At 38.6% G+C, this 19,411-nt stretch overlaps 1 protein-coding gene across 2 annotated transcripts in view; it reads right to left on the reverse strand.

Moving 5' to 3' along the window:
• UBQLN1 (ubiquilin 1) overlaps window positions 1-19,411 on the reverse strand; it is a 48,342-nt gene that overhangs the window by 16,561 nt on the left and 12,370 nt on the right. For both annotated transcript variants that reach the window (XM_003810295.5, XM_003810294.5), the window contains exons 2-6: window positions 9,442-9,593; window positions 6,430-6,545; window positions 3,258-3,520; window positions 1,913-2,071; window positions 1,200-1,434 (exon numbers count right to left, since the gene is read on the reverse strand). In XM_003810295.5, the coding sequence (XP_003810343.1) occupies window positions 1,200-1,434; window positions 1,913-2,071; window positions 3,258-3,520; window positions 6,430-6,545; window positions 9,442-9,593 (925 nt within the window). The remainder of the gene's footprint in view (window positions 1-1,199; window positions 1,435-1,912; window positions 2,072-3,257; window positions 3,521-6,429; window positions 6,546-9,441; window positions 9,594-19,411) is intronic.

Raw genomic sequence — 19,411 nt, forward strand, 5'->3', positions numbered from 1 at the left:
TATAGAACAGAATATTTTTATTGATTTAAAAATGGTATTACTTCAGGTTTTACAAAACCTATATTATAAACATAAATCTCAAGATATCCACTGTATTGTATAAAAGAATATATATCAACTGTGATCATTAATTACTCTTCTCATTCTGATTCTTCTTTCAGCAATGAATTTTTAAAAATTCTTCATCCAGCACCTCATCTTTCCACTTCCTCTGCCAAAGTACAGGCATCTTTTAAAACATGCCCAGTCTGTCTCATCTTAGAGAAGTGCTCCCATGTCTCCATTTCTTCCTACTTATACGCCAAGTATTAGGACTAAAATTGTCACTATGGCTAATGATCTTGGACCTAATTTATGGACAAAACACCCGCATGTAGTATCTGAATAGCTGAAAGGAAGACATCTGAGTCCAGTCTACAGAAAAGTGGACAAAAGTAAATTTCTAACCTGTTCACACATGAGAATCTGCTTCACACAAACACAGATCTTAACCCCACTATGAAAGATTTGGCTCCACAAAGTCTGAGGGTAAGATCTGGGAATCTGATTTTTAATAAACCTGGCAGGTGCTCTGATGCAGCCAGTATAGCCCTGACCTCAAGACGGGTGCTTGACAATCTACTGATCTAAAATACAAAACCAGGCTAAAGACAGCAAACATGTGCTCTAGTAACAACTACACAGGTAACTAGTAACAACTACACAAGTAAATAAGTGTTCTCTCTACATTTAAAGCTTCCTTTAAAAAACAAAATGTGACCAGGTGCAGCGGCTCACACCTATAATCCCAGCAATTTGGGAGGCCAAGGCAGGTGGATCACCTGAGGTCAGGAGTTCAAGACCAGCCTGACCAAGATGGAGAAACCCTGTCTCTACTAAAAATACAAAATTAGCCGGGCATGGTGGCAGGTGCCTGTAATCCCAGCTACTCGGGAGGCTGAGGCAGAAGAATCACTTGAACCCAGGAGGAAGAGGTTGCGGTGAGCTGAGATTGTGCCATTGTACTCCAGCCTGTGCAACAAGAGCGAAGCTCTATCTCAAAAAAAACGAAACAAAACAAAAGCAACATGAAAAAGATAGTTTATAAAAGATACTCACTATACATACACACAAAAGCACAAAGAATAAGAGTATAAACAATGTTTTAATTATGTAAATGAGGACAACAAAGAAAAAAGCCTGAGTTGTTAAAAGCATACCTCCTACTCCAGGCACCAAATTTGGTGCAGTAGTACTCTGCCCAGAAGTGCCACTGGCAGTACTACCAGTAGTGCCACCCACAGTGCTGGCAGTGCCGCTGGAAGTTGATGAACTCTGGGAAGTCTGTGGAGCCCATGGATTGGGTAGTGGATCTCTATTTTCTGTACGGGAAGGTTGACTACCTTCACCAGAGGATGTATTGCTCACCAAGGAAGCAAATGGATTACCACCAAACTGTAATAAAAGACATAAAAATCACAAAGAATAAGCTTTTGTTTTAAATAAGATATGAAACTTTTTTTTTTTTTTTTGAGATGGAGTCTCGCTCTGTGACCCAGGCTGGAGTGCAGTGGCGCGATCTCGGCTCACTGCAAGCTCCGCCTCCTGTGTTCACACCATTCTCCTGCCTCAGCCTCCCGAGTAGCTGGGACTACAGGCGCCCACCACCACGCCCAGCTAATTTTTTGTATTTTTAGTAGAGACGGGATTTCACCGTATTAGCCAGGATGGTCTTGATCTCCTGACCTCGGGATCCACCCGCCTCGGCCTCCCAAAGTGCTGGGATTGCAGGCGTGAGCCACTGCACCCGGCCACTGAACTTTTTAAAAATTGAAAACCACATTCCTCATATAAAAGCTACCCTCAATCATACATATATTTGTGTTAAAACAGAAGCTACTCCTTGGCCTGAATCTTGGAGCCAGTGGATCACCTGCTCTTGTGCAGCACTCAGCATTGGTTCCTGAATATCTGTGTACATGCGCCTTAAAGCATTATATCCCCCTGGGATGCTTTCTAGGTTGCTCAAAGCTCGGTCCTGGTTCCTCATCATCTCCTGCATCATTGCTGGATTCCTGGCAAGTTCCAACGTCTAAGAAAAATATTTCCAAAAAAAGAAAAAAAGAAAAAAAAAGGCATTGAAATACACATGAATTACATTAATTACTTTATTAACTGCCATTAAACAAAGTTTATGGGAGGCCACTGTTTTGTTTTGTTTTGTTTTTTTAATTTTTTTGAGACGGAGTCTTGCTTTGTCGCCCAGGCTGGAGTGCAGTGGCATGATCTTGGTTCACTGCAAGCTCCGCCTCCCGGGTTCACACCCATTCTCCTGCCTCAGCCTCCCGAGTAGCTGGGACTACAGGCACCCGCCACCACGCCCAGCTAATTTTTTTTGTATTTTTTAGTAGAGACGGGGTTTCACCGTGTTAGCCAGGATGGTCTTGATCTCCTGACCTCGTGATCCGCCCGCCTCAGCTTCCCAAAGTGCTGGGATTACAGGCGTGAGCCACCGCGCCCGGCCAGGAGGCCACTGTTTTGGACCAGCCTCCTGCACTATGCCCCAGCAGACCACAACAAACCAAAATAGAGCCACTTGTGCCAACTGCCATGTAATCAAAGTGAACTATGAAAGGGGCCAGTTTCCCCCGCAAAACCACAGTAAGCTGCAGTCAACGTGAGTCACTGTAACAAGAAAGAGTTCCCTCCATTTTAACCCTATTAGGAAAGTAACTTCGAAATGACCCATCTGCTTTTTGTTCATTTTTGCTTTCTTCAGCCCTTTTATGCCTATAAAGCCAACCTCTTCTGCTCAGCTCATGAGAACACTCTATGTTATAAAATGAGGTGTTGTCTGATTCTAGAATCACAAATAAAAACCAATTAAAGCTTTAAAGTTGTTGCAATTTTGTATTCAACATATAAGGCAGGAGATTATTTTAAATAATCCCTGGTGTATTTCACCTCAAAAAAGCAACTTAGCATTCAAATAACATAAAGAAGGAAGCACTTTGTTATGAGTGAATTTCCCATCTCCAGCATTGGACTTTTTGATTCTTAAGCCTTCAAAATAAACTATTTACAAAGATCCTTCAATTTAACAGAAAATTCAGAGTTCAAATAGCCAAATTAGTGCTTTGTTGAGTTTTCTTAAACCAAGATAAGGATTTCTCTCTTTAGCTTAACCATACATAGAGGACAATCTCGTTAACCATAGAAAATTAAATAACAAATATATCATTTTTTAGCTAAACGAACTGAAAGAACTTTCCACATACTTGTCTCATTATATCTGGATTATTCAACATATGACTAATTTCTGGATTTCTCTGTATCAACTGCTGCATTTGTGGATTGGCCATAATTAACTGTCTCATCAGGTCAGGATTTGAGAGCATGCTCTGAACAAAGGGATTTTCCATGATCTGGACCATCATTTCAGGGTTAGACAAAAGTTGTCGCTGCATCTGACTCTGTAGTTCAGAGAAGTTGGTAGTATTCAAACCCAAGCTACTCAGACCTGCAAGTCCCCCAAGGCCACCTAAGAGGATAAAGGGCAAAAACATACAAATCAAAGTCAGAAAATTTATCATTAACATGACATAAAATATGAAGATGCAAAAAAGTATTAGCTGACCCAATAGTCTATTACAAGAAATCATTTAAAAACAAATCGAATACCTATTACTAATATTTAATTCCTATCATTGAAATTAGCCAAAAATTTACACTTTGGTAATTAAAGTAATAAAATCAACAAAATATATTTTCATGTATGTAGTATAATAATAAATATATTTGGTCTTTCTCCTTGATCCTGAGTTACTAAAACTTTGGAATTTTCTGAGTGACAGGAGTATCTTTTATTATTCATTACAAGCCCTTTTGATCATTATGCTAATGAAGTGACTTAGGCCCCTGGATAGCCTCAGAAAGGAGCCGGTCACCAGAAAGACAAAGTGATTAAAGGGCTAAAACTTTCAGCCCCACCCACCAAGAAAGTAAGGGTAGGGAGGTGGAGATAGAGCTCTATGCAAATTCTTCAACAATAAAATTAAGAAAACTCAAAATGAAAAGCACATCTGAGTGTTAGGAGGGTTGTGCGCTGAGGAAACCTGGATGGAACCTTTGAGCCCAACTTCCATCCCCCACATACCCATACCTTGTGCCCTAATAATTATCTTCCAAGCATTTGTCTGTTTCTGAGTTGTATCCTTTATAATAAACAGGTAAACATAAGTGTTTCCTTGAGTTCTAGGTGCCATTCTAGCAATTATTGAACCTGAGAAGGAGGTCAGGGGAACCCCCCAACTCAGAGCTGGTCAGTCAGAAGTACAGATGGCCTAGAACTTGTGACCAGTATCTGAAGTAGGGGCAGTCTTGCAGGACTGAGTCTGCTAACTTGTGAGATCGGACACTAACTGTAAGTAGGTAGTATCAGAAATGAAGCTGAATCTTGGACACACAGCTGGTATTGGACAATTGGCTGGTGTCAGAAAAAACACTCCAGATTATGCCAGCTAAAGGAAGAAATAATAAATACACACGCCAGACTATGCTTCTAATAATCTTTCCAAAAGACTAGTTTAAGTTTTATTAACAGGAAGCAGAATTCACCTATAAACACTGGGTACAAGAGGGCTGATACTGCCAGTCAAGGAGACAGAGAGCCAGGGAATACCTGGAAATAGCTTTCTCTTTGGAGGACTTCAATCAAGGAGAAACCTAACAGAGCAACAGGATGACCAAGTGCTTACCACAAAGTGTTTACTTCGTAAAATTACATAACCAACTAAATGCATTCAGTTCTCACTTACTGAGCACTTTTTATATATGCCAGAGACTGTGTTACATATGTATTGAGAATAAGGCAACAAGAAAGACATCCTCAGAACTCAATCTAGTGGGAAAGACAGACAAGAAAATAAATGTCTATACAGATGCTAAGTACTTCAGTAAAGAATATTCACAGGATATTATGGTAATATAACCCAAGTGGAATGGCTACTTTCAGAAGAAGAGATAACACTTAATGAGTCTGGAGCATAAATACTTTGGCAAGGAAACGTGAAGAAGGTTAGGAGGGGGACTGAATACTAGGCACAATGAACACAATATACAAAAAGCACAAAAATAAATGTATTAACGCATTCTTGAAACCACAAAAACTTCAGTATGACTAACTACAGTAGCAGATAGCAGTGCTCACCAAACATTTCATTTTGCAGCCTTATTATTTCTTTTGCACTTGGACAGGCCTATGTGAAATGCCAAAGGACTACAAGAAATGATATATGCCACTTCTGGCCAAAGTATAGCAGGTTCAACTTAAAACCCTGTAGCTGTCTCTTCTGCTGTGTTCCAAATGGTAGAGCTATAATACAGCAGAATGAAAAATGACTTTCATTAGCTTGAGTCTCTGAGGGACTATATGGATGGGCACCTTACAAACCGGTAAAAAGCGTAGCATGCAGAAAAATGCAGCAAGAAATGAAGCTTTGTTGTAATAAGCCACTGAGTTTGGCTATCTATTATCAAAAGAAAATGGATAACAGCACTTTGGCAGATCACAAATTCAGGAGATCTAGACCATCCTGGCTAATATGGTGAAACCCAGTCTCTACTAAAAATACAAAAAAATTAGCCGGGCGTAGTGGCACACTCCTATAATCCCAGCTACTCGGGAGGCTGAGGCAGAAGAATCGCTTGAACCCAGGAGGCAGAGGTTGCGGTGAGCCGAGATCGCGCCACTGCACTCCAGCCTGGGCGACAGAGCAAGACTCTGTCTCAAAAAATATATATATATATATTCCACAGAACCTCAATATATGAATCTAATACAGGCCAGGCACAGTGGCTCTCATCTGTAACCCAGCATTTTGGGACACCAGCAGGACACCGTAAGCCAGGAGTTTGAGGCTGCAGTGAGCTATGGATGGCATCACTGCACTCTAGCCTCCGTGACTGAGCAAGATCCTGCCTCTCTTAAAAAAACAAACAAACAAACAAACAAAAGCTAATATAAGAAAAACAAAAGCAGTTTTAGGCGAGGCTGGCTTCCAGACCCCCTTCCATGTGTTCAGGACAGTTACAAAATAACTAATGCAGTCTGATCCCTTCCTTTTACAAATGAAAAAATTATTCAGGGACGCTGGCTTACGATTAATAACCAGCTAATCTTACTCATACTAAATTATGTGGTAGTCAGATCAGGTATACACAAACTACATCTCTTTCATCATTAAAAAGAAAGGCACCAACTGATATGTAAGAATATCCATATCCCCAACTACTTCCTTAATATCTACAATTATAGGAATATATGTTATTTTTTTTAATTTTTGTTGTTAAAGTGACATAATGTTTTATTTTCTCATTTTATCTGAAACTACCCAGGAAGGGAAAGGAGTATTTTTTCCCATCCCTACTGGAATGACTAAAGACACTTACCTAAACCAAAAGGGTTGCTAGTAGCAGAACCAGATGTAGAGTTACTATTAGGAGTTGATGATGTAGTAACATTGCTTCCAGCTGTATTTGTTTGCTGAGCTGAATGATCCTGAGGCCTAGGGAAAATAATTAATCACAGAGTAAGCAGTAGAGCTGATTATTTTTAAAAGAACCACCGAAGGCCAGGCACAGTGGCTCACGCCTGTAATCCCAGCACTTTGGGAGGCCAAAGCTGGCCGATCACGAGATCAAGAGATCGAGACCATCCTGGCTAACACAGTGAAACCCCATCTCTACTAAACATACAAAAAATTAGCCGGGCATGATGGCGAGTGCCTGTAGTCCCAGCTACTCGGGAGGCTGAGGCAGGAGAATGGCGTGAACCCGGGAGGCGGAGCTTGCAGTGAGCGAGATCGCGCCACTGCACTCCGTCCAGCCTGGGCAACAGAGCGAGACTCCGTCTCAAAAAAAAAAAAAAGAACCACTGAAATCCTGACATCTAGAAATAAAGGGTAAACTCTCAGACCAAATCAAATTATCATTTAGTAAAAAGCCTGAGAAAACTAAGCATTAGGAACAAAAAATACAAAATAAAATAAAACCCTACAAAATACAAAATATGCTGCAATTGCCCCTCCTCTTTGAGTATAATGTACACAAATATTTCATTAGTTTCAATCATATTGCTTATGTAAGAGATGGAGGTAGGTTATCTCATAAGAGGGAAGCCAATGACCAGTTACACCCACAAAGCTTGACTATATAAAAAACTTTTTTATCTTGGCCAGGTGCGGTGGCTCACGCCTGTAATCCCAGCACTTTGCGAGGCCGAGGCAGGCGATCAACTGAGGTCAGGAGTTCAAGACCAGTCTGGCCAACATGGTAAAACCCTATCTCTACTAAAAATACAAAAATTAGCCGGGCATGGTGGCACATGCCTGTAATCACAGGTACTCAGGAGGCTGAGGCAGGAAGACTGCTTGAACCCAGGAGGCGGAGGTTGTAGTGAGCCAAGATTGCGCCACTGCACTCCAGCCTGGGTGACAGAGAGAGACTCTTGAAAAACAAACAAACAAACAAAAAAACCCACAACTTTTTTATCTATCCCCTTCTAGTTCTTGACGGTTATGAGCCAGTTTTACTCTGGCCCTTGAAATTCTTGAAAACAATAAAAAGCGAGAGACTTCACCAAAAGAAAGCCAACAAATCAATATGATTAATAATTATTACTTTATTTATTTATTTTTTTAAAGACAGAGTCTTGCTCTGTCACCCAGGCTGGAGGTGCAGTGGCATGATCTCGGCTCACTGTAACCTCCGCCTCCCAGGTTCAAGCGATTCTCCTGCCTCAGCCTCCCGAGTAGCTGGGACTACAGGTGCACACCACTGTGCTGGGCGATTTTTTGTATTTTTAGTAGAGACAGGGTTTCGCCATGTTTACCACGCTGCTCTGGAACTCCTGACCTCAGGTGATCTGCCCACCTCACCCTCCCAAAGTGCTCAGATTTCAGGCGTGAGCCACCGCGCCTGGCCTGATTATTACTTAGTATTATCTCTAAAAGGAAATAAGCCAGACAAGGTGGCTCACACCTGTAATCCCAGCACTTTGGGAGGCCAAGGCTGGCGGATCACCTGAGTTCAGGAGTTCGTGACCAGCCTGGCCAACATGAGGAAACCCCGTCTCTATCAAAAATACAAAATTAGCCGGGCGTGGTGGCGCATGCCTGTAATTCCAGCTACTTGGGAGGCTGAGGCGGGAGAATCGCTTGAACCCAGAGGCAGACGTTGCAGTGAGCTGAGATCGCACCGTTGCACTCCAGCCTGGACAACAAGAGTGAAATTCCGTCTCAAAAAAAAAAAAAAGTAAGGAAATAAAAAAAACCTTCCAGATGATACCAGATGAGAGTTTTGAATGCCACTCATTGCTTCTTTCCCTGAATTTAGCTAAGGCACACATTTTTCTATTTTAACATCTCCGAAATCAGGATCTGTCTTACAATTGCTGACAGCCAGGCATCAACTACATGCCTGCACATGTAGTCTACATGACTTCAACTGAACGTCTGGGTACACTGTTGTATCATACGTAACGGGCTTAATTACCACATTAAGTGTCTTCAAAATAATTACACTATTAATTGGCACTGACAGAAGTTACCATGTATTCAGAATAGCACCAAAATAGAAGGAATATGTTGAATGAGTAAAGCAAGTATTTGCTGTTGGTAAATACCAGCATAAAAACTTACAGGAGTGTTAATGGCTTGGAACAAAATCCTGGAGAAAATACTGGAGAGCTCTTTTAAGCAATGCTACACCACCAACACTCTTGACAGAACAGAGTTTGATACTGTATGAAAAAATATGGACACTGACAACTAAGTCTTTGTATGTTATGCAAGAGTGATATGATAAAATTCCATACCCATGTAAGTCTAAAGGAGCTCTTTCACTAAGTATAAAATAAACATTTTAAGTGACAAGAAAACATCAATTCAGTTAGCAGTATTCTTTCTTAGTGATACACAAAGGTATCTCTTTAAAACTGGTGGTGCCAGCTGGACACTGTGGCACGCACCTACAGTCCCAGGCTGACATGGGAGCATCACTTGAGCCCAGCCTGGGCAACATGGCATGACTCTGTCTCTTAAAAAAGATGAAATATGATTATCAATTCGTGGTTTGCTAAGGAGATAAGCTACTCATGATCTTTGTCTAAAAATTTCCTTACTAAAAGAAAAGCTAAAAACTTGCCTGTTCTAATGCAAATAATTTAGATATAATAACTAAATACCAATGAACCTTGTAAAATATGAAATGGTTATCTGACAATCATGTAAGCATTAACATGGAATCACACTTTTTAAAAAAATTGTTATCGACAGCAAGGAAAGAATTTTAACTATTTAAATATTAATGACAGGGAAAGTAATTTACAGCCAACACTAGTTACTTTTAGAAGTACGAACATTTATCCACGATTTTAAAGCTGTACATCTTCCAAAACCATACCTGTTTTGTGTTTTAATGACAAGGTGAACAGTAAGTCCATCATGAATTCCATGCTGACTCAAGGTATCTTGATCTTTCAAAATTTTTCCAGCAAATATCAACACAAGTTGGTCAGTATGTGATTTAAAACGTTTAGAGATTTCTTCCTTAAACTAAATAAAAATAAAATAAGTATGTATTACAGTTGTTTGCACAGCACCATACAGTCTAGTTTCTACAGGTACCTCATAGAGGCCCCTACTACAGACGCTACAATTCAAACACCATAATCCCAATGTTCCAGGAGGCTGAGGCAGGAGAACTGCTTGAGTCCAGGAGTTCGAGGCTGCAGTGAGCTATTATCACACCACTGCACTCCAGCCTGGGTGACAGAGTGATATCCCGCCTCTAAAAACAAAACAAAACAAAAAATCCCCAATTCAAAACAATACAGAGATGCATCCTTTTTATGTCAGTATCTTGATGTTAGTAAGAAATGATTATTACTTCATCTCTAACACAAAGGTCCTACTATAGGTGCACATATCCTATATTCGATCCTATGCTAAGGCGTAACAATGCATTGCTTCCCAATATCCTTATTCTTTTTATGTTAATGAGACCAAACTTAGTTCGAGCCACAGTTAGCCTTACCACGTCCAAAATAATCCATTCCTCAGACTTCTATCTTCAGTCCTGTTCCTTTCTTTCTAGTTGAATACAGTATACACAGCCGATCTCATATTCTTGGCCTAGGGGTGGAGTATCTCTAATGCAAATACCCCAAATCTGAAATGCACAAACATCCAAAACTTTTGAGTATCCATGACACTCAAAGGAAATGCTCATTGGAGCATTTTCAAACTTTGGATTTTCAAATTAGGAATGCTGAACCAGTAAGTACATAAGGCAAATATCCCAAAATCCAAAAAAACAAAAAAAGAAAAAAAATCTGAAATCTGAGACACTTCTGGTCCCAAGTCTGTCTGTTTAAAAAAAAAAAAAAGTTTTTGGATAAAGTATACTTAATCTGTATTATACTGACCATCCTTCCCACTTACTTTATTCAATATTTATTAACAAGCAGTACTATGGAAAATCAAAGATAAAAGACACAACTCTCCCTGAAGGTGAACAGTCCAATGAGAGTCAAGTAAAACCATGAAGTCCAAAGGAAGCATAAAGGGAAGTCAGGGAAAGCTTTCCATAAGTGAAAACTAAAGAAAGACTACTAAAGAAAGTAGCCGATAAAACCTGAAGAAAGGCTTTCCAGGGACCAGACACATAAAACCAGACAAGAGAAAAGAGCATCATGCTATATAAAGAAAAACTTACTTATACTATTCTCAGATCTTTACCAAAATCACCAGTATGCTTAGGCTTTACCAGACTGTCCAAATAGGAAAGCTTCAGAGTGGGCCCAGGAATCTACATTAAAAGACTGGCTCAAGAAATCAGTCCAAATTCAGAAAAGAATCACATCTTCAAACCACTCTACCTCACTGTCCCACAGCAGTGGATCTCAATAGATGAGGAAACTGCTGCCAAGAAGGTGTTTTGGAAATATATAGGGGCACTCTTCTGGTTGTCACGATAAACGGAAAGACATTAAATGACAGAATGTCTGAGATTTAAAAAATCTTGTGGGGACAAGGAAGGGAAGGCATATATAAAAAACATGATAAGCTATATATCATTGTTGAAAATCAGAGATAGGTGCATGAAAGTTCCTAACACTCTACATTTGTGTATGAATAAAATTTTCCATAATCAATTTACAACAGCCAATATAAACAACTGATTTTTTAAAAATCTGTTTTACCTTTGTCAACTCCCATACACATTGCTAACATTTTGAAAAATAACCAAAAAAGCATAAAGATAACACAAAACTATACTTCAGTAAATATTTTGAAGCTTTTCCATCTGCATTTTCTTTCCTTTATTTGAAATCCTATGATACATAATCCTTTTATCTAAGATAAGCAATTTCCAAGTAACAGAAAATCTTCACAGAACACCATTTGCATGATATTCTATATCTAGAAACAGGTCATAATTTAACTATACTCCCATTATTAGACATCTCATTTTTCCCTTTAGTACCTATCCGAAATAGTAATATAATGAATGGCAGAACACATGGTTTGTAAGAATTAAACGAGAATGTATATAAATGCAAACATCAGGTATATAGGCAGTAGTCAATAAATGGTAGCTACTACTATGCCAGTTCTCTTAATACTCAACAATTTTGTGAGGAAGAGAGTTTTTAATCCTATTTCAGACACAGAAAAAGAGGTTACAGATGTCTCCCTTCCCCTCACACTGATACAGCTAATAAACTGGTAGTTAGGATTCAAACCTAGATTTGACTTCAAAGACAAACCTATCCAGATTAACTATTTTTCATATGCAAAATGAGAGGGTAAAACTAGATTTGTGTTTCTTAACCTTAAACTCAGAAATCCTTTCCAAAATCTTTGATATCCCTCGTTATTCTGAAATAAGCGACTTAATTATTGAACATACAGTTATATAGCATTTTATCGTATTTTAGGATTTGAAGGTAAGATACTAGATTAAACACATGCATCGGGCGGGGTGCAGTGGCTCACACCTGTAATCCCAGCACTCTGGGAGGCCGAGGCGGGCAGATCACAGGTCAGGAGATAGAGAACATCTTGGCCAACATGGTGAAACCCCGTCTCTACTAAAAATACAAAACTTAGCTGGGCATTGTGGTGCATGTCTGTAATCCCAGCTACTCAGGAGGCTGAGGCAGGAGAATCGCTTGAACCTGGGAGGCAGAAGTTGCAGTGAGCCGAGATTGCACCATTGCACTCCAGCCTGGGCGATGAGAGCGAAACTCCGCTTCAAAAAAAAAAGACATGCATCTATTCTTCCATCCTTTCAAATACCTACCAAAAAATAGTATGTTTTAAGCTTTATGGAGACATAACTCATACCACGTAATTCACTCATTTAAAGTATACGATTCAATGGTTTCTGGAGTATTCACAGACATGTGTTACAATCCATTTCAGAACATTTTCATTACCTCAAAAAAAAATCTATACCCTACAGCTATCACCCACCTATGGCTCATCACTTCCAACCACAAGAAACCAGTAATTTCTACTTTCTGCTTCCATACGAGTATTTCATATAAACGCAATATTATAACACATGGTCTTTGTGACTAGCTTCTTATACTTGGCATGTTTTCAAGATTCACCCATGTCACAGCATGTGTCAATACTTCATCCCTTTCTATGGCCAAATAGTATGCCATTGTATGAATATACCACCTATTTTGCTTATCCACTCATCAGGTGATGAGCATTTGGGTTGTTTCTGCCTTTTGGCTATTATAAACAATGTGATACATTTATCTCAGAGAAACTGACAGACTAAATGGGCAAAAATGAATTAGTAAAAATAGAAAAGATATGAACAATTAACATATGACCTAATTGGGCATACACAGATCACCAAACCCAACAACTACAGAATAAGCATTCTTTTTAAGTGCCTTTACTAAATTAGACTACATATGCTGGGCCATAAAGAAAGTCAACATATTTCAAAAAATTAAAATCTGACCAAGTTGTACTCTGTGACCACATGCAATTAAACTACCAAAAAGATGACAAGAAATCAAGTGTTGATCAATTGGAAAAGATGACCTAAGTGGGATACAAAAAGACCTAACCATTGTTTTAAAGGGGCACCATATACTGGACTATCATTAGCAGAGTAAAAAGATAAGCCCTTAAAGAGACAATTTGCAACACAACCAGCACAGCTCAAATCCAGATTTCATAATGTCTACAAATCACCAAGAAACACAACCCAATTGAAAAATGGCCAAGAAATTGCAACAGGAATTTCACAAAAATGAAATCCTTTTCATTTAAATGGCAAACAACACAGGTAACTTTAAATTAAAACCAGTAACAAATGCACTGAATGGTTCAGTTTAAGACTGTTAAAGAGTGTTACAGAGGATGCAGAGCAACTGGAAACCACACACACTGTGGGTACAAGTATAAATCAGTACATTTTGGAATAACATTTTGCAACAGAAGTTGAACATATGCTTACCCTATGACCCAACAATTCCACTATTTAACAAACTACATGTCCACAAAAAATACAATCAACATTCGAACCAATATTACTTGTATTAGCCAAAAACTGCAAACAATCCAAATGTCCCTCAACTGTAAAATATAGTATAGTCATTTGATAGATTACCCCCAATGACAACAAATGAACTACTGCCACATATCATCACGCATACCTCAACACGAGCGAAAAAGCCAGTCACAAATGAATATAAATTGTATGATTTCATTTATATGAGTTTTTTTGTTTTTTTAAGGGTTGGGGACAAAATCCATGGTGCCCAAAGTGAGAATAGTGGTTACCTTAAGTTTGCAGGTGACTTCTTGGGAGTTGGTATCATGTTCTACTTTCTCGACCTTTAGGCTAAAACACGAACCTGTACATTTATGACACACGTATTCTTCTATACTGTACTTTAATAAAAATAGTTTTAAAAGTTGGCTGTGAACTTTTAAGCTGCAGCAGGGGCTGGGCGTGGTGGTTCATGACTGTAACTTCAGCACTTTGGGAGGCCAACATGGGAGGACTGCTTGAGCCCAGGAGTTGGAGGCTGCAGTGAGCTATGATCGTGCCACTGCACTCCAGCTTGGTCAACAGCTTGGTCAATGGAACCAGACTCTGTCTCAAAAAAAAAAACAAGAACAGAAACATCAAGAAGTCGAAACACAGCCAGCTCTCCTGAGTATTTCAATTTCAAATTATTCCCTTCCCCAAAGCTAAAATATGCCTCAATGGGAGCGGGCGCAGTGGCTCACGCTTGTAATCCCAACACTTTGGGAGGCCAAGGCGGGTGGATCACCTGAGGTCAGGAATTCGAGACTAGCCTAGCCAACATGGCGAAACCCCATCTCTGCTAAAAATACAAAAATTAGCCAGGCATCGTGGCACACACCTGCAATCCCAGCTACTCGGGAGGCTAAGGCACGAGAATCACTTGAACCCAGGAGGCAGAGATTGCAGTGAGCCAAAATCGCGCCACTGCACTCCAGCCTGGGTGACAGAGAGGCACTCGTCTCAAAAAAATAAAAAAAATAAAAAACAAACACAATATATACATATATATATATACATATAATACATATATATATGCCTCATCTTGGGCAGGTCAACTGAAAGGAAATGGAATGAAGAGAACTTAGTTTTAGGTAGCAGACCAGACTGGATATAAGACATGAAAATGACAACAGAGATAATCACCAAAGGCTAAAAGATGATCCATTAACATCGTATGTGGCAGAGACAATTAAAACCTGATATCCAAAACAGCTGTAATCTCAAAATCTAATAGAACAGCAATGAATATAGCTCACTTGAACCTCTGGTAACATTTAAAGACAGGAGTCTCCTAACCATGAGTTGTCAGTATCAGTACCTGAAGGATAATCAGGGCTTTCTGGACAGACTAAGGGCTTCTCTACAATGTCCTAGATGCAGTAGAGTAGGACACTACACCACACATTCGAAAATTACCTCCATTAATCATTATTACACAGCTATGCTGTACCTGGCACCACACACACATTTTCACATTCACTCCTTACAACAAAACCTCAAGAAACCAAACCAAAGTCCTGACAGACATGTGAGAAATCACGTTCACTCACAAAATTACAGAGCTGTTGACAATTAATGTCATAGATACTGGGATCCTCCAACCTCATGGAACTCTTGGTTCGTGAGGGGTATCTTAGTCTTGAAGTATGAATTTATGGCACTTCATGCTAAAAGTTGGAAAACATGTTAAAAATGGTGATAGCATACAGTACAGTTCTAGGGAACTACAGACAACTGCATATGACTACCATTCATAATTCAGTTCTTATTTTAAATTTCAAACCACCAATGTCACCTAATTTAGATATTAGAACCACTTCCAAGTAGAAGGCTACTGTTAAATTGATTTGTTCTGAGTAAAAAATATACAAAACTTGGAACAAGCAAGCAAAAACCAAGAAATAAGCAACTTTGTAAGTTTAGCTGTCTGCCACTCTATTTGAAACAAAGGTAAACGAATCTTAAGTTTAATTGTACCGTGCCAGATATGGTACACTTTTCCGAATAAACCATATTTTAGAAAATTAAATCAAGTTAAATAATGTAGTGTTTTTATCTAAATGGAATTTGTCCTACAGCTAAAAATTCTGCATGTACTTCAAATATCTTTTACTTCTATTCTGCTTCCTACAGAATAAAGAGAAAGTTTTCAGATTACACTGTCTTCAAAATTTCTAGAAATTTTATCTCTAACATTTGAACGTAACTTCCTTGTCTGTTTAATCTACACTTTTATCATACAACAGCAGAAATCAGAAACTAAATAGTATTGATATGGAAAAATTTAATTAGCCATCTTAGAAAATCTCAAAGCTGTTTAGACAGAGGTAGCTCACTGACACTATTCCTCTGCAGAAAAATAAAACTTATTACAATTATACAAAATATTTTCGGCCAGGCGCAGTGGCTCACATCTGTAATCCCAGCACTTTGGGAGGCCGAGGCAGGCGGATCACCTGAGGTCGGCAGTTTGAGACCAGCCTGACCAACATGGAGAAACCCCGTCTCTACTAAAAATACAAAATTATCGGGGCATGGTGGCACATGCCTGTAATCCCAGCTACTCGGGAGGCTGGGGCAGGAGAATCGCTTGAATCCGGGAGGTGGAGGTTGTGGTGAGCTGAGATCATGCCATTGCACTCCAGCCTGGGCAACAAGAGAGGAACTCCGTTTTAAAAATAATAATAACAACAATAATAAAAAAATATTTTCATCTAGGGAATAGCCAGAACCATAAAGGAAGAATTTTTGTAATTTCCATTAAAAAGATTACCTAGATTAACTTATTTTTATCCTTAAGCCTATGTGGTCACTATTAACTCAAAATGAAAGATACATGATAGAATGGGCCTCAAAGTATCCATATTTCCTACAAATGTACATCCAACTCTGGTCTTGCACTGATAACCTACAATAACTACAGGCCAGAGAACTGAAAGCTGAGAATTACTAAACTCTTTCTCAACAACCATAAGAATCAAAATTCTAATGCACCTTGAATAAGCAATTTAATGATTTCAAAATGAACCCAGCACAGACAAAACAACTTTCAGCAACCCCTCATTTTTTTCAACATCATCCAAAAGCCAGGTGTTGCACATGAGTGGATTCTCCAGCTAACTGAAGGTTACCTCTGTTTGAGCACCAAAATTGTTTTCCATTCTACTGAATGTAATTTTAACTTTTGATAATGCTGAGTTACCGGTGTGAATATCAACTGCTGTTCTGCAATATAGTGATAACTGTCCAGACTCTCAAGGTATCTTGTATCTGCCTTTTTCTTTTTCTTATTTTTTTTTAACCAGACTGTCAAGTTCTTGTCTTGAAAGCATACCTTCTTTCTCCCCTAAATTTTCTATTTTTAATCTGAGGAAGAAGCAGCAAATAATTAAGAGAAGTTAGAAAACCGTATCAAATAAGAGTACGCAAAGAATGTGAAATGCTGTCTTGAAATGAAAATGTATCAAGATTTAGTGTATCAACTTTTATGGTGCCAATCTCAGCTGCTGAGGGCTGACTTTGCTTACTCCCTGTTCTCAATTGTTTTCGAGAAGAAAATAAGACACACATATGGAGGAAAGAGAGGAGAATCAAGGTTAGGAAAGAGTATTTTTGAAACATGTAGGCCTGAATTCAAATCTTGGTTTTGCTACATACTAGTTGTGTGACCTGGAGGATGTTACCTGTCTCTGAGCCTTGGTTTCTTCATCAGGAATAGAGATACTTATTCTGCAGGGCTGATGGGAGAATTAAGAGACATACGGAAATTTCCTGGGCACAATTCATTCACTAAGACATTCAAATATTGCTAATCTAATTATGCAAGGATAAACTCTAAACTGTAAACACTCTGAAAATTGAGTTAATCTGACTTTAAAAGCAACATTGTCACCCTTTACAAACATTTCAAAATCCAAACATCCAAACTTGCTTTTAAACAACCATTCTCTATCTCACCTATTAAACATCCGGGGAGTTGGGAATCAACCTATCCAAAAGTAAAATTTACTTCAGCTCTGAAGATAAAACATACACAATTTCATTTCCCGCAGAATCACATATTAACAGCATTTAGCAAGGATTCTCTAAATAGTTATCTGAATACTGTATTCAAATCTTTGCTATTTCAGTATTTTAAGGCAGAGATCCTTCAAGAGTCTATTTTTGAATTAGCTCCTTACTCAATATTGCTAATAGTATTTGAAAAAATGTCCATAAATCATCCATATACATGGTTCTGTCAGTTATCATTCTCCAAGAGTCTGATGTTTAACCTTACAGTAGTCTTATTTAAAACACTGCATAACCCTTTATACAAGGATGCCAAGTATGAGAAACCACTACACTGAATATGTAACACGTATGAGAAAGGGGCACTCTCTCATAAAACTGTACACAGCCACAAATGTTAGTGTATCGTTCAGAAAATTTATTTTTTAGATTCTCTCTAATTTAAATCTGACAAGAATAACAAACTAAATGTTTCACTAATCACATGCTAGGATAGATATACTTCCTTCTATTGCAAAACCTTAAAACTCAATTCACCGGTGAACAAAAGGCTGTGGGGAAAGAAACCAATATAAGTAAATCATATAAACTCTGAGTCAGGTACTTTATGCATACGATGTCACAAAATCCTCCAAACAATGTACTGAAGCAGGTATTACACGATATGTTAAAAATGTAGCCAGTGAGGCTGAGATGATTAAAGCTCCTTACCCATCATCAGATTTCTCCGATTCTAAGGTTCATGCTCTCCTTTCTCAAAATATTAATAAGCAAACCAAAACAATAAATCATAAAAATAATAAGTAATAGTCTAATGAGCTAGTTCTACATGGAAAGACTACCAAGGTAATACAAGTAGAAAGAGTAAGATAAAGAAAATTGTGGGTGGTTGACCCCATTTGCTTAACAAAAGGTAAAAATTATATATGAACATATAAATACCTTTCTGGACAGAATCACCCAAAAAAAAAAAAAGTTAACTTTACCTTTTATCCTGAATGGGCCCTCCCACCTTTTTTTTTTTTTTTTGAGACTAAGTCTCACTCTGTCACCCAGGCTGGAGTACAGTGGTGCCATCTTGGCTCACTGCAACCTCCACCTCCCGGGTTCAAGTGATTCTCCTGCCTCAGCCTCCCAAGTGGCTGGGACTACAGGTGCTCCCCACCACACTGGCTAATTTTTTTATTTTTTTAGTAGAGATGGGGTTTCACTATATTGGCCAGGCTGGTCTTGAACTCCTGACCTTGTGATCCGCCCACCTCAGCCTCCCGAAGTGCTGGACTTAAAGGCGTGAGGCGCCGTGCCAAGTCCCCTTTTTTATACTTTTCAACATCATTTGAATTTCTTAATTTTAAAGTAAAAATATGTATAAGGTATTTTTTAAATGTAAAAGTTATATCCTTTAAGAAAACTGGAGAGAGCTTTAAAGAGTTAAAAAAAAAAAATTACCCCCAAGTTTTAGATATCTATATGGCAGCTGCTTAACCAGTAAACCAGGCAGACTGTTGCCATATCTATAGGACATCAAACTAACTCATAGTTGTATAAATTTACCTGGAAAAATCAGAGTTCAGGTCTAGCAACAATATTCTGCAAATACACACATATATTTTCATGCCTATAATAAATAGAATCTGTGAAGTATGCTAATCCAACAGTCTCTGCAAACAGATTTAAGTATCAACTTCAGTCTCTAAAAAAAGCTCCTAATCTCAATTTAATGGTATTTGTATAGTTTCACTTCACTTTTCAAATTAATTTTTTTTTTTTTTTTGAGTCGGAGTCTCACTCTGTT

This window comes from Pan paniscus, chromosome 11 (assembly GCF_029289425.2).
Source record: "Pan paniscus chromosome 11, NHGRI_mPanPan1-v2.0_pri, whole genome shotgun sequence".
Lineage (NCBI taxonomy): Eukaryota > Metazoa > Chordata > Mammalia > Primates > Hominidae > Pan > Pan paniscus.